This window comes from Sparus aurata, chromosome 7, assembly GCF_900880675.1.
Source record: "Sparus aurata chromosome 7, fSpaAur1.1, whole genome shotgun sequence".
Classification (NCBI taxonomy): domain Eukaryota; kingdom Metazoa; phylum Chordata; class Actinopteri; order Spariformes; family Sparidae; genus Sparus; species Sparus aurata.
The window spans coordinates 4,556,153-4,576,681 of record NC_044193.1 but is presented as its reverse complement, the minus strand read 5'-3'; the positions used below and the strand labels follow the sequence as shown (position 1 = coordinate 4,576,681).

The 20,529-nt window shown below is 40.4% G+C and overlaps 1 protein-coding gene across 2 annotated transcripts in view; it reads right to left on the bottom strand.

The window, feature by feature from the left end:
- LOC115584370 (sodium-dependent multivitamin transporter-like) overlaps positions 1-19,838 on the bottom strand; it is a 34,041-nt gene extending 14,203 nt beyond the window's left edge. For both annotated transcript variants that reach the window (XM_030421740.1, XM_030421739.1), the window contains exons 1-18: positions 19,526-19,838; positions 16,464-16,542; positions 13,995-14,220; positions 13,585-13,806; positions 13,075-13,140; positions 11,750-11,801; positions 11,507-11,574; positions 10,975-11,129; positions 10,653-10,793; positions 9,612-9,741; positions 9,416-9,504; positions 8,074-8,186; positions 7,876-7,943; positions 7,608-7,694; positions 7,286-7,461; positions 7,052-7,155; positions 5,213-5,334; positions 4,105-5,124 (exon numbers count right to left, since the gene is read on the bottom strand). In XM_030421740.1, the coding sequence (XP_030277600.1) occupies positions 4,930-5,124; positions 5,213-5,334; positions 7,052-7,155; positions 7,286-7,461; positions 7,608-7,694; positions 7,876-7,943; positions 8,074-8,186; positions 9,416-9,504; positions 9,612-9,741; positions 10,653-10,793; positions 10,975-11,129; positions 11,507-11,574; positions 11,750-11,801; positions 13,075-13,140; positions 13,585-13,806; positions 13,995-14,120 (1,914 nt within the window). In that variant the 5' untranslated portion in view covers positions 14,121-14,220; positions 16,464-16,542; positions 19,526-19,838 and the 3' untranslated portion in view covers positions 4,105-4,929. The remainder of the gene's footprint in view (positions 1-4,104; positions 5,125-5,212; positions 5,335-7,051; positions 7,156-7,285; positions 7,462-7,607; positions 7,695-7,875; positions 7,944-8,073; positions 8,187-9,415; positions 9,505-9,611; positions 9,742-10,652; positions 10,794-10,974; positions 11,130-11,506; positions 11,575-11,749; positions 11,802-13,074; positions 13,141-13,584; positions 13,807-13,994; positions 14,221-16,463; positions 16,543-19,525) is intronic.
- Positions 19,839-20,529: the final 691 nt, after the last annotated feature.

The following is a 20,529-nucleotide window of genomic DNA, read 5'->3' as shown; positions in this document are numbered from 1 at the left end:
ACTCACAGATATCTCTTTATGTGTTAGAAATAGTAAAATTAGAAATAGTAATTTCTCAACAGGAGAGCTTTCATGAATCTCAATTAAAGTAGTTCTGTGCAAGATATAATGCCTTATCTGCAAATGACGAAAGAAATCATGTCTGGGGACAGAATATTTCTCTATCAGTTGTTCAAATGTCATACCCACATTATCAGAGAGTAAGTCCCTCAGTCTATGAACACCATTATTCCCCCACTGTTTTAAACCAATATCAAACATCCCAGGCTGGAAATCAGGATTATTCACAATAGGGGTGAAGACAGATGTGAACTTTGACCTTCCCTCAAGTCGACATACTGATCGCCAGGCCTTAAGTGTGTTCAGTGTAATCGGGTTATTGCAACTCAGTCTGATATATTTACATTTCTTAAAGAACAGTAAGTCCCTTAGTGGATACTTAGAAAGGGAAGCTTCAACTTCCAACCAAATAGAGTTATTTACAACCCAGTCATAAATATACCTCATATGAGTACACAACTGATATGTTCTGACATTTAGTAAGTCTAGGCCCCCTACAGAACCTGGAAGCTGCAATGTAGCCATCTTAAGTTTTGGTCTGCGCTTGCTCCATATGAAGGAACTTAGCCAGCCATTCAGGTTTTTCATCACCCTATTTGAAAATATAACAGGAATCATTAGATCATTAAACCTTAAGAACAGAACCAGAGAGGAGGTTACCTTCATTTACAACAGTCATAAAACATTTTCTTTACATAGTAATGACTCTTTGATATTTGGGTGTGTCCTGTCTTTCCAGGACAGTGACCCTTTTATGTAACAGATGGGACAGCAAATGTCATCTTATCTAAACTTGTGTATCTTCCCATGTCGGGTATGTGCCCCCCACCATGTGACATTCTCCCTTCCTCCTCCTGTCCTTACAGCACATTTCATCACTAACAGGAAGACTATATTTCTCACAATAACTGAATGAAAAAGCCCCAGAACACCGTTTGAAGCTAGAGAGGTGGCAGGGTCCGCCACATATAAGCAAAGTAAAACAGCATGAAGTTGTGTTGTCCTTTAAGGTCAGATTGTTTCTTCAGTAGTGCACCTTTAATAGAAGTTCTTACATGAGTTATTTAAATAAAATCCAGGACATGAACTGGGACGCCCTGAGTGAGTTGGTCTTGAATTACTTTTCTATCTTTCTGTACGGAAAAGTATTTCTACTATTCTAGTATACTTTCATTCATTTGGCCTCTGTTAATCTGACACTCAACATGAAACTCGTGTCCTTTCAGTGCAGCAAAGACAAAAGTACTTTGGAACAAACTGATAAAAGATGAACTTCAGCAGTTCATGTGAGACTTATTTGTGCTGATGCTGCTTGTTTCATTGTTTTCGCCTCCACGATCACGCACCAATATGACGTGGTTACTAATTTACCTTTGGATTGATCATATGATTTTTTTTGTTTACCTATAGATTATTGACTGGGCTGGCTCCAACCTATCTTTGTGAGCTTTTACAACTACATGCTCCATCGAGGTCACTCAGGTCTGATGACCAGGTACTTTTGGTTGTCCCCAGATCATTCCAGGTTCAGGAACAGGGATGGTCGCACTTTTACAGTTGCAGCCCCCCAAACTCTGGAATGAGTTGCCTCTACGTGTTAGGCTGGACTCAAATACATTTTAATTCCTTGGTTTTTAATTCAGTATCAGGTTGCCTCTCTTGTTCTTATGGTCTCTGGGTTTTGTTTCTGAACAATGGCTGACCTTGATGATCATTTTAATTTGATACATTGATTTTTCTGCTTGTGTTACTAGTTTATTTGCTTTAGCTATATAGTAAGTGCATAAATTACAGTGTATATTGTACAGTTTATGTGAACACCCAGGTATTTGGAGGAGTACAAATACCTGGGTGTTCACATAAACAACAAACTGGACTGGACACACAACACAGATGTCCTGTACAAGAAGGGCCAAAGTCGTCTCCATCTGCTGAGGAGACTGAGGTCCTTTGGTGTGTGCAGGTCATTGTTAAAATCTTTTTATGACTCTGGTGGCATCAGCGATCTTCTACGCCAGGGGTACTCAAATACAAATCTTAAAGGGCCACAGAGATTTTTTTCAATAACTCAAAGGTCCATGTATTGAGGTCGGTCAGGCCACATGCAATAATACTGTAATATTCAAAACAAAATGTCCTTTTCATTCTAAACAAAATAAAATAAAATGTAATTTCCATTTTAACATAAATTAAAATACATAGTTGAATATTTCCTTTTTGTTTGCCTTCAAACATTGTGTCCATCACTTCAGTCATGCATTATTTTATTTCATTGTGACATAGATGTGACAAGAATCCTGCTTGCAGCTTGATATGACGATTTCAGTGCATTTATTTGTGTTGTGCTCATCTCTGAATTTTGAGGAATTGTCTCTTCAAAATTCCTATGCTTCGTCTCATAATGCCGTTTCAAATTGGAAATCTTCATCACAGCTTCTCCTGGCATATTGTAACGCCACTTGTGGACTATGGCGCAATGACTCTTGGGTATTCTGTTGGTGTTGGTGTAATTATGGTTCGTGAATGTGTTCGTGAATAAGATGATATGTGAGATGGTTGTGGGTTAATTCACGTCATTTGTTCTGTGAATAAATGGTGTTGAGTTTTAACAAGGATGATAAAAATGTTGGCACCGTGAGTGAAAGGGTGTTTGCCGGGACGAACTCCCCGTCCGTTACGCTACAGGTGTTGAAGTATGATGAGACTTGCTAAAACATGTTAAACATCATAAGTGTGTGTCACTGCTGCACTGTCAGATCTGTGAGTTCTGTCCTGGTCGGAGGGAGGATGAATAGAGGTTTTAAGTTCCTACTTCTAGAAGTTGCCGATTCTCACTGTCCACTTTATTATAGCAGTTGACTTGGAACACGCCATTTCAATCTCTTGCCACCGGCAAAATGTGAATACGCGAACTGCTCCGAAAACGAAAGTGAAAGTTAAAAGTTGCGATCGCAGCGGTGAGTGACCCAGTTGTCTTTGTATCGTTGGCATGTAGACAAGTCCCGGTGTACACGTGCTGACCCAAACAAAACACATGGTGAAGGAATAACAGTACGGGGGCCACAAACAGGAGGCCGGCGGGCCGGATGCGGCCCGGGGGCCGCCTATTGAGGACCGCTGGTTTGACACTTTAAATGTATATAATGCACATTTTTTGCCTCCTGTATATACACTATGCACATAACATATTGTACTTTCTATATTTTTATTTTGCATTTTATCTTTCTCTCTTATTCAAATCTTTTATAGTATTCCAAGTCCTGTACTTATTGTATGTCTGTTCACCTGCTACTGTGACAAGTACATTTCCCCGATGTGGGATAAATAAATGTCTAAAGGACGATTACCACATGTCCAAAATCTGATTCATTGCTCGCTATCAAGTAAACTAATGGGTGTGTATTATATTGGGAGAAGTGAATGATGGTTACTTGCAAGGGAGCTGTCGTGGAACCAGTGGATGATATTGGCTCCCTTTGAGGAAAACACTAGAACTCACATGGGGTCTCAGCAGTTCTGCACTGTTGGCAGGAACATGGTGATGGCAGCTGACAACTTTAATGTGCTCCATCTAATTCAACTGCTGCTGTGAGACGCCATCTCTGCTCTCATCTCAACACACCGCTTTGCTTTTGTGGACTCTGTATTTAGACATCTGTTACAGCAGCTAAAAGACATTAAGTATTAAATCAAGGCAATGTAAAGACACTACACTATTACAATACCACAGACCTGTCATACCCTCCACTGTACTTCAGTCTCTTTTCTTTTATAATATATTCTCTTATACATATTCTAGGATTCTGAGTGTCATGCCGGGGAAAAAGGGAAAACTATGGAAAGGGGAGGAGGTGGACCCAAACGCAGTTACACACGGTAGGCAAGGACATGGGGAAACAAAAGGCAAGCTTTAATAACCAAAGCTGAAATCCACAAAAACCAAGGAGGGCGAAAGAAAATAAGTCCAAGACCAAAACGACAAAGTAGCAACCAAGGCTAAACAAAGTGCAAACAAAAAGCAAAGTTCAAATCAAAAACACATACCATGGGGAGACTGGAAACAGGCAGGAGCATGAGCAGACTTGGACAGGGGCATGAACAGGTACATGAGGTGATGCGGACAGAGACAATGAACGGACAAGGAGTGCAGGGAAGACACAGACTAAATACACAAACACTAATGACAAGACGAGGAACAGGTGAGGAGGACCAACAGGTGAGATAACGAGGGGAGTGCATAGAGGGAACAAAACTACAGACAGAGGGAGACAGAGGGAAGAACATAAGAGACACTTTAAGGGACACAGTGGGGCATAGAAACACAAAACAAAAACACGGACATCAAATACAGGAGAATATAAGACAAAGAAACATAATCTGAACATAACACAAAGACATGACTCTATAAAAATATTATATTTACATCTTATTTCTCTTTACTACCTGATTCTTTGTCAAACAGAAGGACTGGATCCAGTTGTGGTGGTAGAGCTCATTGTGCATGAGAGCTCCCCACTGTATTATCTTCAAACTGCACACATCTGGACAGACATAAGGCCTGTGTGTTATTAATGAAGATCAACTTCATTAGCTTCTTCTTTGATTGCTGCCATTTGGCTGCTCAGTTCCAGCCTGGCAAAAGTTCCAGTTATTTTTTGTTGTCTTGAGAAAAATGTGTGAGCAGGTAACACTAAAACACAGTTTTCCCACACAGATACTCGAGGCCATAAGCCTTTCTCCTTACTCTGATTCAACTGACATTATAAATCACTAACCGCCCTCCCCCCAAAGAACTGGACAGTACAGTAGCTGGGGGTCAAAGTGTGTATGTGTTTGTCTTGTGAATGTTAGGAGTAGGAGATAAAAGGATCACATGGCCGTCTCCTGGACTGTGTGAGGTGTAAGTTGGCATGAAGGAACAACCCCTGCTTCTAAGTCTTCATCCTCTGTAAGTACTCTGTCTCTCTCCATCACTTTGTCCTCTGTGACTGTGTCCTCTTTGCAGAAAGCTGCTCCGTTGCTGTCTTCCGTGGCCGTCTGATAAGGCTCTGTGTTTTCTTTGGGCTGGTCAACAAGAACAATATTGAGGGCTCAGGTATATGGTGAACAAAAGTGGGAAACAAGTGAGTATAGAGGGTAAAAATGAGGTTACCTCCTGGGCCAGAGGAGTGATGCAGCAGAGCTTCTCTCTGTTGCGCTCGGGCAGAAAGAAGAGCAGCATGCCCAGGACTGGGAACACCGTGCCGGGGGTCAGCTCCTTCTCCTTCATAGGGCCTGACATGTTGACAGATACATGAATAGTACTGCACTTTACATTTCTTTCTAGACACTACATGTGAATCGGGCAACATTTTGAACAATCAGATATCACCATGAAATTTCTCTAGTTGATGACTTGCATTAAGACATTTTCCATGTTAAAATGTGTCTGATATTTTATGTTTAATCATGCAAATGAGCATTATCTAATTGAAGAAGTACTTATTTGCATAGACTTCCATAACGTAAATCTGAACATCGGATAAAGCCAGGTTCAAATTCGTTGTTTATCACGGGGTGCCCATTGTCTGGGCCAGGGGCGGTTCTAGGGGGGGGGGGGGCCAACAGAGGCCAGTGCCCCCTGTAACTCTGAGTCTGGACCCCCCTGTGGCCCCCCTGACAGTGAGTCTGCATTAATAATACAATGACAGATTTCTTGCAATGACTTTGTTCTGAAGGGAAAGGCAGAAATAAAGTGTCTCAGCAGTTTACTACCCAATCATAATTGCTGAAATTGTAAACACTGCTTTGTCTGAATGAGGGATTTATCCTTTTTTCCGGGTTGTATGTGCCCCCTAACAAAAAAGCCGGCCCCAACCTGGCCCCCCTATTAAAACTGGTCTAGAACCGCCACTAGTCTGGGCATCCGATGTAAAGAGGCTTTGCCCTCGTTGTGGTGGCCCTGGGTTCAAGTCCGGCCTGGAACATACTTTTCAAAAAGTGAAACTCTCATATACATTGATGTGTAAATGAATCTAGAATATATATTTCAAGCCATTTGTCGTAATTTAGTACAAGCTTACACCTCATGAAAATCCAGTATCTCATAATATTAGAATATTACATTGAACCAATCAAAAATGGATTTATACAGAAAAGTCGACCTTCCGGAAATTATGTTTATTTATGCACTCAGTAATCGGTCGGGGCTCCTTTTTCACGAATAACTGCATCAGTGTGGTGTGGCATGGAGGCCATCTGCCTGTTTCACTGCTGAGGTGTTGTGGAAGCTCAGGTTGCTTTGATATTCAGCTCATTCTTGTTGGGCCTGGTGTCTCTCATCTTACTCTTGACAGGTCAGGCAACTTGGCTGACCTGTCAATCACAGTAGTACCCAATCAGCAAACCAGTTACTAGTCCTGCTGGAAAAGGAAATCAGCATCTCCATACTGTGTGGAGAAGCTGATTTCAATTTCCATAGGCGATCTATGAGGTATTGTCAAGAACAAGATGAGAACCACCAGACCCAACAATACAGAAGAGCTGAAGGCCGCTATCGAAGCAACCTGGGCCTGTGTTAGCAGCAAAGAAGAACTGATTTCCTGTGTGTAACGTTAAGTAGCGCTAACCATCTAGCTGGGAATGTGTCATCAGCACAGACTCACATACACTGATACCTGGATTTTCAGCAGCTTTTCCAAATCTGGTGTTGTAAAATCGGAACAACTGTAATTCAAACAGGACGGCCCTTTGATTTGAGTGAAAACATTCTTACCCATTGACCATATTGTGTGTCTAATGAAGTCTGGCCAGCTGCTAACACACATAATGGACATCAAAATGATACTCTGATATTCTGACTGACAAAGGGATTTGTGAATGATCATTCCTCTGCATCAGTTAGTGGTTATTTTCACAATTTTCTGTGTGATGGTTGGAGTGGCAATAAAGGTCACTGTAAGGGTGACATGGTTAGCTTAGAAGCTGTTGTGACAAGTTTAATTGTGTGTACCTGTTAGCAGGCTGACTATCAGTCCCACCACCACCACAGTGGTTGAGTTGTGAGCACTGTACCACAAGTAGGACAACGAGTAGAGCGCCTCTACACCCGTCGGCCTGAAGAAAAGAGGGTAGATTAAAGACAAAGATGACTTTGGACTGATGTGATGACAAAGGTATCCACTTAAAGTAACGGAGCCAACACAGACAGTATCTACGACAGCTGTTCTTCAGATTCATGTATTACCTTGGCTTGGCTGTGACCAATGTGGTCATGACACTAGTGGTCATGTTATCAAACAGGGGCGAAGCGGTAGCGTTGAGTTGTGGCAAAGAGGTGGGACCAGACATACGCATCACAAAGCTGCCAATGCCGATCCAGAAGGCCATGGCAAGACCTGCTACCAACCCAACCACTGCACCCTGAGGAGGCGACAGAGGACAGGAGAACAGGTGGGTTTGTTAAAGCCTCAACTCACAACAGATGTGTAGCCCTCTATGCTTTTGAAAAAAAAAGAAAAAAGAAGAGAAAATGAGTATGGAGACAGAATAAAAATGAAAAGACTCACTGTAGGGTTTGCCCAGGGAAAGAACATCCCGAGACAGAAGACACCCAGCAGAGGACCCCCCACCATCCCAAAGATACTGAAGGCTGCCTGAAGACACAAAGCATGACATATCTTCAGGTACTGATAACGTGAGGGCAAGTTAATGAACTTGCTGAAGTGCTGCACTGATGAAATTGATTTCTTAAACTAATAAGTGACAGAAGACACATTTTATGTGTGACTGCTCCAATTAAAAACACTTTTGGAGCATGAGCAACGAGTTCCTTACCTGCAGCACAGATCCCATTCGAGAGGCAATGTAGGCCATAGCCAGACACACCAGGCCGTAGACCAACGCTGTGTGACCAAGCAGATGACAAAGAAATATTTAGAGGTCATCCGAACAACTTACTGCCAACTGTAATATACACCTCCCAAATATATAAAATGCATTGAAAAGGGAAAACAATAAAAGCACTTGTCTTACCAAGTCCCTTGGACAGTAGAGTGGCTTTAGCTTCAGTCATGTTTGGAAAATAAGGTCTAATCAGGTCCTCCATGGTAACTGTTGCAAGGGAGTTAAAGGCTGAGGAGATGGTGCTGGACGAAGACAGAAAAGTTGGATTGAATGAATTACTGGGATCTGTAAGGGCCCTGACTCACCAGGCTAGTGGTCAGTCAGTGGCCAATAATTGGCAAACAGTGAGCAACTGTGGACCTAGTTCTCGATTTGTGTTTCCCACACTGTTGGCACTAGTAGGCCAGAAGTTGGTGGCATTACAGCCGACAAGGCCCGATGAACCTACAGCAGTGAGTCCAACAGTGAGAGAAATCCTTCTGATTGGCTGTTCAGCTAAGCAAATCAGTCCAAGATTATTAAGAGATATGGGAAAGGAAAGGGAAAGCCTCCTGAGCCGGTTTCCATGTTGTATCCATAATGTCACCCATCTAATGTTTTTTTCTTTCTTATTTTTTGCCTCCACCTCTTCACCAGTGCCATTTGCACCTTTTATCAGACACATTCTCGTGTTCTCTTATAAGTGGCTATATTAGCAAGACTGATGTCAAGAAAAAGCTGCTTTATCATAACAACAGTTTCTATATTTGCATTCCTGAGTCTCCTGGTTTCTTTTTAAAATGACAAATAAAGACTGCCGCCACCTTGTGTTATGAAAATGTATTTCCTCTCATGCAGGCACATAATGTGAAAGCTGGTTAGCAAGGTGGCTGTCTTTGTGGTGTGTTTATTTCTATAAAAGTTTTGAAATGTACTACTACAAAACACACAGGAAGTACACTTTGGCTTTGTAGTAACTGCACCCTGGTTTGGTCATCAGTGTGCTATAGGACTGAATCAGCACACTTACTTCTTGAAAGCTTAAGTAAAAGGGCTATATCAAGGAAAGACTTGCTTTTGAGATTGCAGAGTGCACTCCCTAAAATTTCTGAAATATAGAGTGGGTTCTATGCAAAAAAAATATGGGGTAAAATAATCAATTATAATCAATTACAATGCATAAAATAAAATCACTACAACATGTCTGTACAAAATTACATTTTTAAACAGTTTAAACAGTACCACATAGAATAATCTAGCCTGTCAACCAGGTATGTTATTTTTATTCTTTAAGGATTTACTTGGATGAAGCCAAGGATTATAAAATACAAAAAAAAGGAATCTCCTTTGAAATACCTCGCAGAAGTTGGACATGTTCCGTATGAGCTTCACTGTTATATCATCCCGGGTTGTAACCAATTACCTATTGACTGACAGTGAACCAACAACATGCAAGTATTCAACAGTATTTACTCCTAACTCTGTTCTTTACCTGAGAGCTCCACTGAAGAGACAGGCCACAAACAGTCCTGGGAGCCCGGGCAGATCCCTGAACACATCCATCACAAAGTATAGCACCATCTGCACCAACGAACCAAACGTTAGGATGCACCTCCAGACCAAGGAACAGCAAAAACACTGTAAATTTACTACAATCTGGGGAATCATGAAAGGCAATTAGTGTTTACCTGATCATTAGTTTGGACATAGCCTTTGTCCAAAGGGCTGTCCTCTCCATAGCGAGCAAACATAACCAGACCCATCAAACAGCCCAAACACAAGACTATCTGCTGGCACGGGAAAACTACATAACAGGACCTAGAGGGACATGAGATGTGAAGACAAACATGGTTATAAAGTTTCCACAGATACAAACACTGTCAATAATGGGCACAAGATGGCCAGCATTATAAAAAGGAAAATATGAAAAGTAACAAATGAAGAAAACAATGCAAATGTTGTAGAATACTGAAAACCATGACAGTTTTGTAAATAAAATGGAAAGCCTATTAAAATCTGTTTTTAAGATTACACCTGCAGATTAACATTCAAGTGTTTTTTAACCATATTATGCGCATCTTGAAAATTCACAAGAACACTTTCACATGCTTATGTTCAAGAAACCATTTGTTTTCAAACTGTCCATTGCTGCACTGCCTCTGTTCTCCCTCTGTCTGGTCTTTTCCAGAGTGGGTTTTATGACACAGGAACTAAAATTGAGCGTTGAGTGTGCTCTGGTTAGTCAGCTCACACAGGCCTGAGCAGGCACTGCCCACTGTGTTTTAGCATCAGCGCTGCACAGTTTTTGCAACCATGTTGCTGCTGGGGTCATGGCTAAGAGCGGTGACTGTATAGTTGTGACATCAGTCACAAAACGTAACGTAAGTCCTGATGGCTGCCTACAGGGAGCTCCTGAATACAAGCGTATGTATTTTCTGTATTTCTGAGCATTTTGATTCCGTAGTATAGAAACCATCTCTTTAATAAAAAATGATGGCCTGCTACAGGGAGCTCCTGAATACAAGCGTATGTATTTTTCTGTATTTCTGAGCATTTTGATTCCGTAGTATAGAAACCATCTCTTTAATAAAAAATGACAAGATAATCTCCCTTGCAATGATATGGGACCTTTAATAAGGGTTATCATTGACAGTACAATCCTTGCACCATGTTCTTTTAAAAACCGCTATGCTTAGCCAAGCATGTTGTGAGACATTGGTGGTACTCACATGATGGCGTCTTTCTCTGTGCGAGAACTGAGGTATCTCTGGACCTGGGCCTGGTTGACCCCATACAGAGCCAGCATCAGGAAGACTCCCCCCACACCGAGCGTCCAGAAGGTGTGGCGCTCCAGAGGGTCGGGGTTCAGGCTACACAGGAAGAAAAATGAAAACAATATGAACATTAAGTTCCGTTCTGTTTTCTTTCCGCTTATCCGTGAGGGTCGCGGGGATGAACATTAAGTAATGATTTCAAAAAGGGTTTCATAGCAACATTCTCTTTTAATACCAATTAAAACATGTAAAAGTATCAATTATTACTACTTCTTACTCTAGACCAGCAATGCGGCTGCCATTGACTGCTTTCCTCCACACCTCTCCCATGCCTCCTGCCTGGCTGGCCCCAACCACGATGACTGCGGTCTGGCCTGCAAACATCACCACAGTCTGGAACACATCAGTCCAGATCACCGCCTTCAGACCCCCCTGGAACAGGTGTAAGGGATTAATTTTCAGTCCGTCGTACTCGACATTGAAACATATCTGTAAAGTTATGCATGGATCAGTGCCTTCACATACTGACAACAGATCAAATGAGTAACATTTATTGTTAAAAATAGTACAAATAACGGAGATGAGGATGAAAGAAAAAGTGATAAAAAAGGTTTTTGGGAATATTTCAAGTCAAGTTCAGGTGGATATTTTGTTGTCCAGGGTTGTAATGATCCTGCTGTCAACTTACGGAACCTCCTGAGTACTATAACCTCCTTTTATTCTCTGATACTGTTTAGTTTTGATTTGATGAAGAAAAACGTTTGTTTTTGTGAAATTAACTCTAGATTGGAGAAGATATAAGGACTCACCAGAGCAGTGTATAAAGTGCACACCAATCCCACGGCCAGCACTGCGCCCCATAGGTCAAAACCCGTCACTACAAGTAAATGGAGCAAGAGGGTTAATAAACGATGGAACAGGTTACTCAGTTACGCAGGTCAACTATATACAACTACAATTGGCGCTGTATTTAATACAATGAATAACTGTGGGCTCCTGTTGGTGTAAGATGTGGTGTGATGGGGTCCTGTTGTAAAATATGCTACTCTTACCTGCATTGAGTGCTAAGGCTGGAGCATACAGGACTACCCCCATATAAATGACCTGCAGAAGAAGAGAAAAAAATATTGCAGGATAGGCTGACTCACCAAAGCAGAACTGAACTCAGGTCACAATTTGGCGATAACAGACTAACGTGTGTCAGGTAATACTCTACTATAAAACCTTCTTTGACTTCAGAAGCATCATTTTCAGAAACATACGGTTGACCCTAGTATTAGGACCTGACCTCGCTTGTAGTTAAAAAAATGCTTGATGTCAGAGTTTCAAAATTCCCCATATAACTTAATTTTTTTGTATTCAAAATTCAATCTGATATATCGGTTATCGGAATTTTTTTTACCCCCCAGTATGGGTCTCAGCCATTTGAGGTATCCATCATCATTCAGAATTCACTGTTGCACTGATCTGTTTTTGTTAAGTAATGAGTTGATGACATTACTGAACACTGATTGCTTTTATTGGAGAAAGTATAGAAGCTTTTAACCTCATAAGAAGGAAACACAAACCATAAAAGACATTTTAAGAGGGTCAATATAACCTTTCCAGGGCCAATGTTTCAGTCAGGCTGCAATAAAACTGGCCAATGAATGTTATTTCTAAAAAGTCAACTGCTGTTGTACATCTGGCCATGACTCCATAGACAAAAATATTGTTGATTTCTAATCAAATAACTGTTGAGGTCTTGAGACAAAAAATATCTAAGGATAAATACCAAACTGACAGGGGTAGAGATTTCTCCCATGTATAACGAAGCACTGCTCCCCAATAAACTTGTTTCATTGGCTTGTTATTGCAATTTATTGTAGATACTTTTTTACTTAATGTCTTACCAGTGACTCGAGTTGCCGACTACTTGCAATAAAAATGATCCACATCATTTTCTCTGTCAAACAATTAAAGGAATACTTCACCCCAGAAGTACACATTTTTCCTCCTACTTATAGTGCTATTTATCCTTATAGATTGTTTGGTGTGAGTTACTGAGTTTTGGAGATATTGGCTGTAGAGATGTCTGCTTTCTCTACAATATAATGGAACTAGATGGCTCTTGGCTTGTGGTGCTTAAATTGCTTAGAAACATAAATCACGATCTGGTTACTCAAGATAATCTTTTGAACTTTCTGGGAGCAGTTTCAGAGAGGTACCACTGTCTTTCTACCAAACTACACCGTCTAACTGCGCAGAAAGAAGTGTGTATCTACACATGGAGGTGACGCTGTGCTCTTGACAGCACTGGGTGTAAACACTTAAGGCCTTGGCTGAGCTGTAAACTAATAATAAACACTAATATACAAAGAAAGTACAACAAAGATACCATCTGAAAGATGAATGTCACTGTTCCACATATGCGAACCGTCCTGTTGAAGCGCAGCTCCAGATACTGTTGAGGGGAGGGAATGTCCATGGGGAAGAAAAAGAAAAAAGAAAATCAAAAGGCTGATTAAAATATCATCTCAGTGTCATTCTGTAATATGCAGTGCTGAGGATGTTTATTCTCATGAGCAGTTTAGGTTCACATTATCAAGTTTGTTCACAGTACATTACTACAGCATCGTCATAGAGGCTTATGAAAAGTCTGACTGCAGATAAAGACCCTTTAAAGATGCTCAGTCCTGAGAAAAGAACATTTATTTCTGTTGAACATTAACAGAAGGACATGCAGATAAGAGGACAGATAAGAACATTAAAACTGTTGCCTTTCTCAAGTGTGATCTCAGAGCTCGACAGGGTGAAAAACAGAAAAAAGGATATCACAGTTAAGAAAAATTAACAATCTACCACAATGGTACAGTCACATCAAACTATGTGTCCATGATGTGTGTACCTCATATGCGCTAGACAGCCGCAGTCTGTAGAAGACTGGTATGAAAACATGAGCTGGGATGAGAAGGCCCAAGAAGAAGGAGCAGCCCAAGAACCAGTACTGAGTCCCAAAGGTGTACACCTCAGACGGAGTACCAAGGATAGCAACAGCCGACTGGAAAGTGGCCAGCAGTGACAGGGACACTGGCAGGCAGCTCATGGATCGGTCGGCCATCAGGAACTCCTATAACATATAATTGGTGTCAAACATTTGAGGGACAGAGGAAACTCTGTTCTTTTCAATTAGTTTTTTTGTTTTGTTTTTTGTTTTAATTGAGTTTGGATTTGACCCTTAAGAATGAATCTAAGATTAGTACTCTCAGGAATTAAATGGAAATTAAATCTTTATTTTGTCTAAACCCCAAAGTCTACCTGTGTTGTGCGCTGGCGCCCACCGGAGAAGGCATAAAAGAGGCCGATGCCAGTTGAGGCCGCCAGCAGCAAGGCAAAGATGACATAGTCCACCGTGGTGAAGTGCATTTGGACTACCTCCCCCATTATGATACTGGACGTGGGGATAAAGGCTGTTAGAAGCACAGCCTCTGGGCCTGATCACAATGTCAAAATAAGTGCTTCACCCATAGGGAGACTCACAGAGCTGTAGGAAGAAGAACAAGCAGAGAAAGTAAGTGAGAAGGGGGTCCACTGAGACCAGGAGGAAATGCAGGACTGTGCCGTGACACGCAGAATCGCAGCAGAATCTCTCCATCTCATCCTGTAGACATAAAGACATATTACTTTCTATTATGTAACAAAAATGTTGAAAAGACCAGGCAGGAGAGAAGAAATATGTTCTTCTCTAGACCAAAACTTTTTTTTGTGTAATAAAACCTAATTAAGAGCATTGTTTTAAATGTATGACTGCCACTTCTAACTGCAATAGCAGGATCACACCAGGATGGTGGTGGCGAGGTGGGGTGTGGGAATTATACGCTGGATAGTTTACAGATGGGAATTTAATTATTATAAGATTAGCTTTCGAACAGTCTCAACTATAGCTTCAGGTGGACAAAAAAGGTATTATGGATAAAATAGCCTTCTGATTTTTCAGTGAACATTTTATGCAAAGATTATCACTTATCACTCTTATCATTATAAGAGTATCACATCACTAAAATGTGTTCTTTGTAGTTGTTGTTGTTATCAGAGACTTTTTCCACATTTAAAAACATCGTTGGTTGTTGGATTGGTCTGATGTTGCCCCGCAGCCCCTGTCAAATGAGTGCAAAGTACCTTTAACACCACCAAATGTGACTGAATTTGGTCATGTAACATTAAATTAATCTTAAGATTAGTCGTGTAATCGAAAAAATCGCTAGATAGATCGAAAAATAATCATTTGGGACAGATATATATGAACTAGATAATATACTCCAAATATACATTTTCCATAAATGAATAACCAAGCTATTCATTGAGGGAAATAAGTATAAACTACAAAAATATGCATTTCCTGCGAAAATACAGTGGGAATGCTAAAAAATGAAGCGATTTCGTAAATCTGCTGAATGTACTGCTGAAAATGCATAAAACTATAGGTTGAATGGCTGGGAATTTGCAGAAAAAGCTGAAAAGGCAGAAAGGCTTAAACGTAATAGGTTGAATGGGCTAACAAAGGTGAACACTTTGATAGCTGAACAGTTTATCTAGCTGAATATAAAGCTGAAAGTATGAAAAAGCTGAAAATGCAGAAAGATGAATATTTGAAAGAACTAAAAAGGCAGAAAGGCTAAAAAGTAATGGACTGAATCGGCTTAAAAAGTTGAACATTTCTAGAGTTGAACATAAATATGAATATTTGAAAGGATTAAAAATGCCTGAAAGTTGAATATTGAATACGCTGAAAAAGCTGAACATTTTAATAGTTGAACAGTTTCAATAGCTGAACGCATGCTGAAGTTATAGCAGAATGAAATTTGAAAAATCCCCCATAAGGATGAATGGGCAAAATATTGCAGAAAAAGTTGAATATTTCCAAAAGTATGATAGATAGAAAAGCCAAAAGTAATAGCCATAATGTCCTCAAAAAGCTGCACATTTGAATGGTTTCTGTTTCTCAAAATTTCTAGGAGTAGAAAGGTGCTGAAAAACGTACGGAAGAAGAACAATAGTGTGCCTTCAGCATTCACACTAATAATTTTGATAAATTCCAGAAGAACAATAGTGTGAATGCCTTCTGCAGAAGGATGAATATTTTAAAAAGAGCTAAAAATGGTTGAACATTTTGATAGCTGAACATAAAATTGATTGTTTTAAGGAGCTGAAAAGGCAGAAAGATGATTATTTTAAGAACCTGACAAGGCAGAAAAGCTAAAGAGGGCTGAAAGAGTTGAAAAAGTTGAACATTTTGATTGCTGAACAAGGCAGAAAAGCTAAAGAGGGCTGAAAGGGGGCTGAAAGAGTTGAAAAAGTTGAACATTTTGATTGCTGAAAATGTAGTTGAATGTTTGAAGAAGCTGAAAAGGCAGAAAGATGAATATCTAAAAAGGCTGAAAAGCTGTAGAGTAAGAGGGCTGAACGAGCTTAAAAAGGTGAATAAAGGCTGAAAAGGCAAAAAAGCTGTAGAGAAAGAGGGATGAAAGAGCTTGAAGAGGTGAAAAAAGGTTGAAAAGGAGAAAAGGCAGAAAGAGCTTAAAATGGCTGGACACATGGTGGAACAGGAGCAGAGCTGGAAAACGCCTCCAAAACCCCTGCAATTTTTGAAAAAACTGTAACAGTTATCACCAAAATATTTATACATTATAAAGTTGGAATGGTGTCTATAGCTCAAAAGAAAGATGCCTTCAGCACTGGCATGTATACATTTAGTTGAGATTAAATCTCACGTGATGGATTACTTACCTGAACGAAGTCGCGTTGTTAACAGGAGAAGTTGTGTGCTGGGTGCACTGAGCTCAGCTGCTGGAGTGAAAACACCAGGCTGTATGAATACAAGACAGCAGGAGAAAGTGAAAGTTTGACCACTTATGAGGTTCAGTTACATTAATGGCAGCGGATGTAACCGAACGCTGCTGGCTGCTGATATCATGTGGTTATATTGATAAGGTTGATAAGTTTCTGTTGGAGTGAGTAAGTGACAGTAAACACTTACGGGAAACTGAGGGCTTTTCAATAAGCCTGCAGGTCGGCCCTCAGAAAATTCTAAATTTGGTAGATGTGATTTCCTGTATTCCTGATTTTCCTTCTGGTGCATTTTTGGGATGGCCAGCTGGAGAAGAGCAATACCTAAATTTGTTCAGATTAATAGCCTTTTACTTTTTGATTTATTGACGTAGTGACTTCACGCAAAGACTTGGATTTCAGGGTGTCTAGTTCATGTGAATGACTCAAATGCTGGCAGACACAGCAGTTGTAGTTAGGTATATTGATCATGACATCAGAATCATCTTGTCTTGAATTACTGATTCATTTATGTCACTCGTTTAAATTATTTATTATTTAAAGAAAATAATAATTTGATATTAGGTGATCTGTGAATAGGAAGTTGGGTTTGACTCGTTTGGGGTATGGGGATTCCCATAAGATCAGTGGTGTAGGGAACATTGGACTTTGTCGACCTGTGTCGGGCAGCAGCAGCACCAAGACAGGACATCGGTGATCCACTCTGGATGCTGTCCATTCTTCCTGCGTCTTGGGGAACAGCTGTTGCTCCACTGGAGAATTGAGCCTGAGTGCGCTCTGTCAGGCTGTTTTTCATAGTAGGATGGGGCGGATCAGGCATTGTTGTTTCAGCTTTGACTCTTTTCTGCTCCACGGTTCTTTTTCCCCATCTGTGTTTTCCTCTTCTTTCCCAGTCAGCTTTAACTTCATTGTACTCTCCTTTAGCCAGCGCAGAAATACACAAAATTGATGCGAGCTTCGGCAGTGGAGCAGTTGGACAGCTGGCAATCAATCCCTTATCTTCCCACTTTGCCCACATCTTCTCAATTTCTTTTCTGACTTCTGTACCATTTGCTCCTTTGTTTCTAGCAATCCCTTCCATCTTCCAGATAACCAATTCTTTCAATTCACCCAAATTGGCGAGACCTTGAATATCCTCCATAGTAGCAACAACAAATGCTTTTAGTGATGATCTGTTCGTTCAGGCCCAAACAAAATGCAAAAATGGCGTATATTTATTAGCACAATGCACGCCGTCTTCACATTCAAAACAACCAGCAAATCAGCAGTGTTTACATATTTAGTAATTTATTAAAATTAATTTATCAAATTCAACCAAAACAATCGCCAAATGGTTTAAGAATAGAGCACAAAAATGTAACAATTATCTAAATAACTCTGCTCGATCAGTGACACTTATTGAAAACACCATAAACAATTTAGATTAGATTAGCAAAAAAGGAAAAACATTTATTCACTTATTTATTTACTCATTTATTTATTTGTTTATTTATCAGGGGGTTCTAAGGTTCTAATTGTGGTGTCACAGTTGTTGGCAACTCAAATGGAAGAGAGGAAAAATCTATCAAACTCTGTGGACAATCGACAAAGCAAAGCACACATGTATTTTATCACTTTTATGAAGTGAGCTTTTCACAACACAGCAAAACAAACTCCCGTTTTTTCTTTTTATATTTATATATATATATATATATATATATATATATATATATATATAACCCTGTTGTGGCTTACTTTTTGCTTAATTAACAATTTTATCCTATTTTCAGTTTTGACGACCAGATGGTTACATCCAATGTCTTACAGGTTATTTGGTTCTCTGTCCAGGAGATGGAGACGGAGAGTTAAAATAGTCAAAGCACTTCGACTTCTTTCCACCAGGGTGTCAAAGTCCAATTTTTATTTTTAATTTTAACTTTAGCAATAGTCACACGCGACCACTAAATGGAGACAAAACTCCTTCTCGCTGAAATTTTACCTCTAACAATTCCCACTTCGCCCTCTAGTTGGAGCCAGAGCTTCATCAACAATCACCAAGATATGTTTTATTAACAAAATTCATCCACAACAGCCATTCAGTCTATATGGAATTCTCCTGAGCAACTGACCCTATAGATCCTTTGAACAGTGGCGAGCCGGTTGGTATGGAGTTCAACCGAGCAACAAGCCTTTTGGTGGAGAAGGGTGTGCACGCCACGCCACCATAAGGTTTCAGCAGCACACGAACAGCTTTAGTCACCCACGAACAGTTTTGTTGACACTGTTAGGTACCGGCTGTTTCCCACCAAGACAGCACCAGAATCTAGACACTGTTGTGACTACTACCTTCCTTTCTCACACTCCAACCTTCAAGCCAGCAGCAATTCTCAAAGCACAACTCGAGGTATCCAAAACAATCCAACAGCTGTTCTCAAAACACAACTCTAGCTATTCAAAACAATTCAGCACAGCAACACCATGGCGACACTAGACTTCTAAGATATACTCTATACACTGGCTTTTAAGATATCTTTTATATAGCGCTTTTTTTCCCTTTTTTTTTACGAGAGGTACCTCTGATCACCACACAGATTAGTTAAACCACACAGGTTCCACACAAGATATAATCAAACCACACAGAGAACACACAGCTCAAATCACACAGATATTATCACACAGAGAACACACAGCTCAAATCACAGATATTATCACACAGAGAGCACAAAGTTCAAACCACACAGGTATTATCACACAGAGAGCACACAGTTCTACCCCCAGACCACACAGAGTAAAGCCACAAGACTCCCACCTTAGCTGGCGAGGAATACTTGGACTATGGGGGCTCTATTACCTATTTTTAATCTGATTAATAATACAATTATTCACATTGGGTGTAATGGGTATATTAAACTTGATATTACTATATTTTAGCGTCAGACAACCTTACCTCCTCCTCACTCACATTAAACTGTACATGTTCAATTCACAGAATTTGTTTTTTCAAACAACAGGTTTCTGCTTACCTTTTTTAGTGAGGCGCCCAAGTGAGTGACAAGGAGTCCGGCCTCCGGCTCCGGCCTCCAGCTCCAGCCCCCGGAACGGTCAGTCCGGTCCCAATCTGGTCTTTTCGTCTGTTCTTCTTCAAATCATGTCGGTTTCACCAAATTTGTCAGGCGTGTTCGTTTATTTGAGATTCGAGATTTGAAAATAGAGAAGACAGACTATGACGTACTGTTAACTATTTATTAAGAAGAACTGTATCATTAAGTATAGGCTTGATATCAAGGGCCTTCTCTGTTTGAAAAATCACAGGCAGCAGAGCCCTCAGCAGCAACGCTGTTAACTGTAACCAATCGCCCAGAGAAAGATGCACAATTTCAGTGTACAATGTATTTTATGTTGTCAGCTAACACAGATGTGTGAATTGTCATTGGTTAAGCAAATAGATAAGTTGAATAGCTTTCATTGGTCAGCCAGGTAAAAAGGTGGGGAGATGGCACAGAAATTTGATCCCTCGGAGACATCAACCTGTTGGAGGAAAAAAAGAGTCTTTGTCCTGTCTTCCTGCTCTTGTTTATTTAAGTTAGGGTTGGGAGTGTATGGCGTTATCTCTGGCCTTGAGGCCTCCGCTGTGAAATGTGTGAAAGTAAAAGGGTGGTGGGTCGCTTCTGACCTGTCTCATTTGTCAACAGGATATGTACAGCTCTGTTAATAATGTGCAATGAGATAAGATGGGAAAAGTTATAGTTAATAGTTACAATGGGGCAGACATCTCACTTCAGTGGACAATTAGCGATGCATGGCAGTGTTAGGCACAGACTATGCATGGGGCAGACATAAGATGACTGGGATATATAAATGAATATTTAGCAGGACAGGGGTCATAGGGTCACTTCTGAGCAGTAACGATGGTGTGGTGGTTGTTAATGAAACAGTGTGAATCCTAACACTGGGCATATGTAAAAGATCTAGACATCAAATTGTTTCAAGGCTAGCTTTCAAGATGGCGGCCATTTTTCGACTCAAA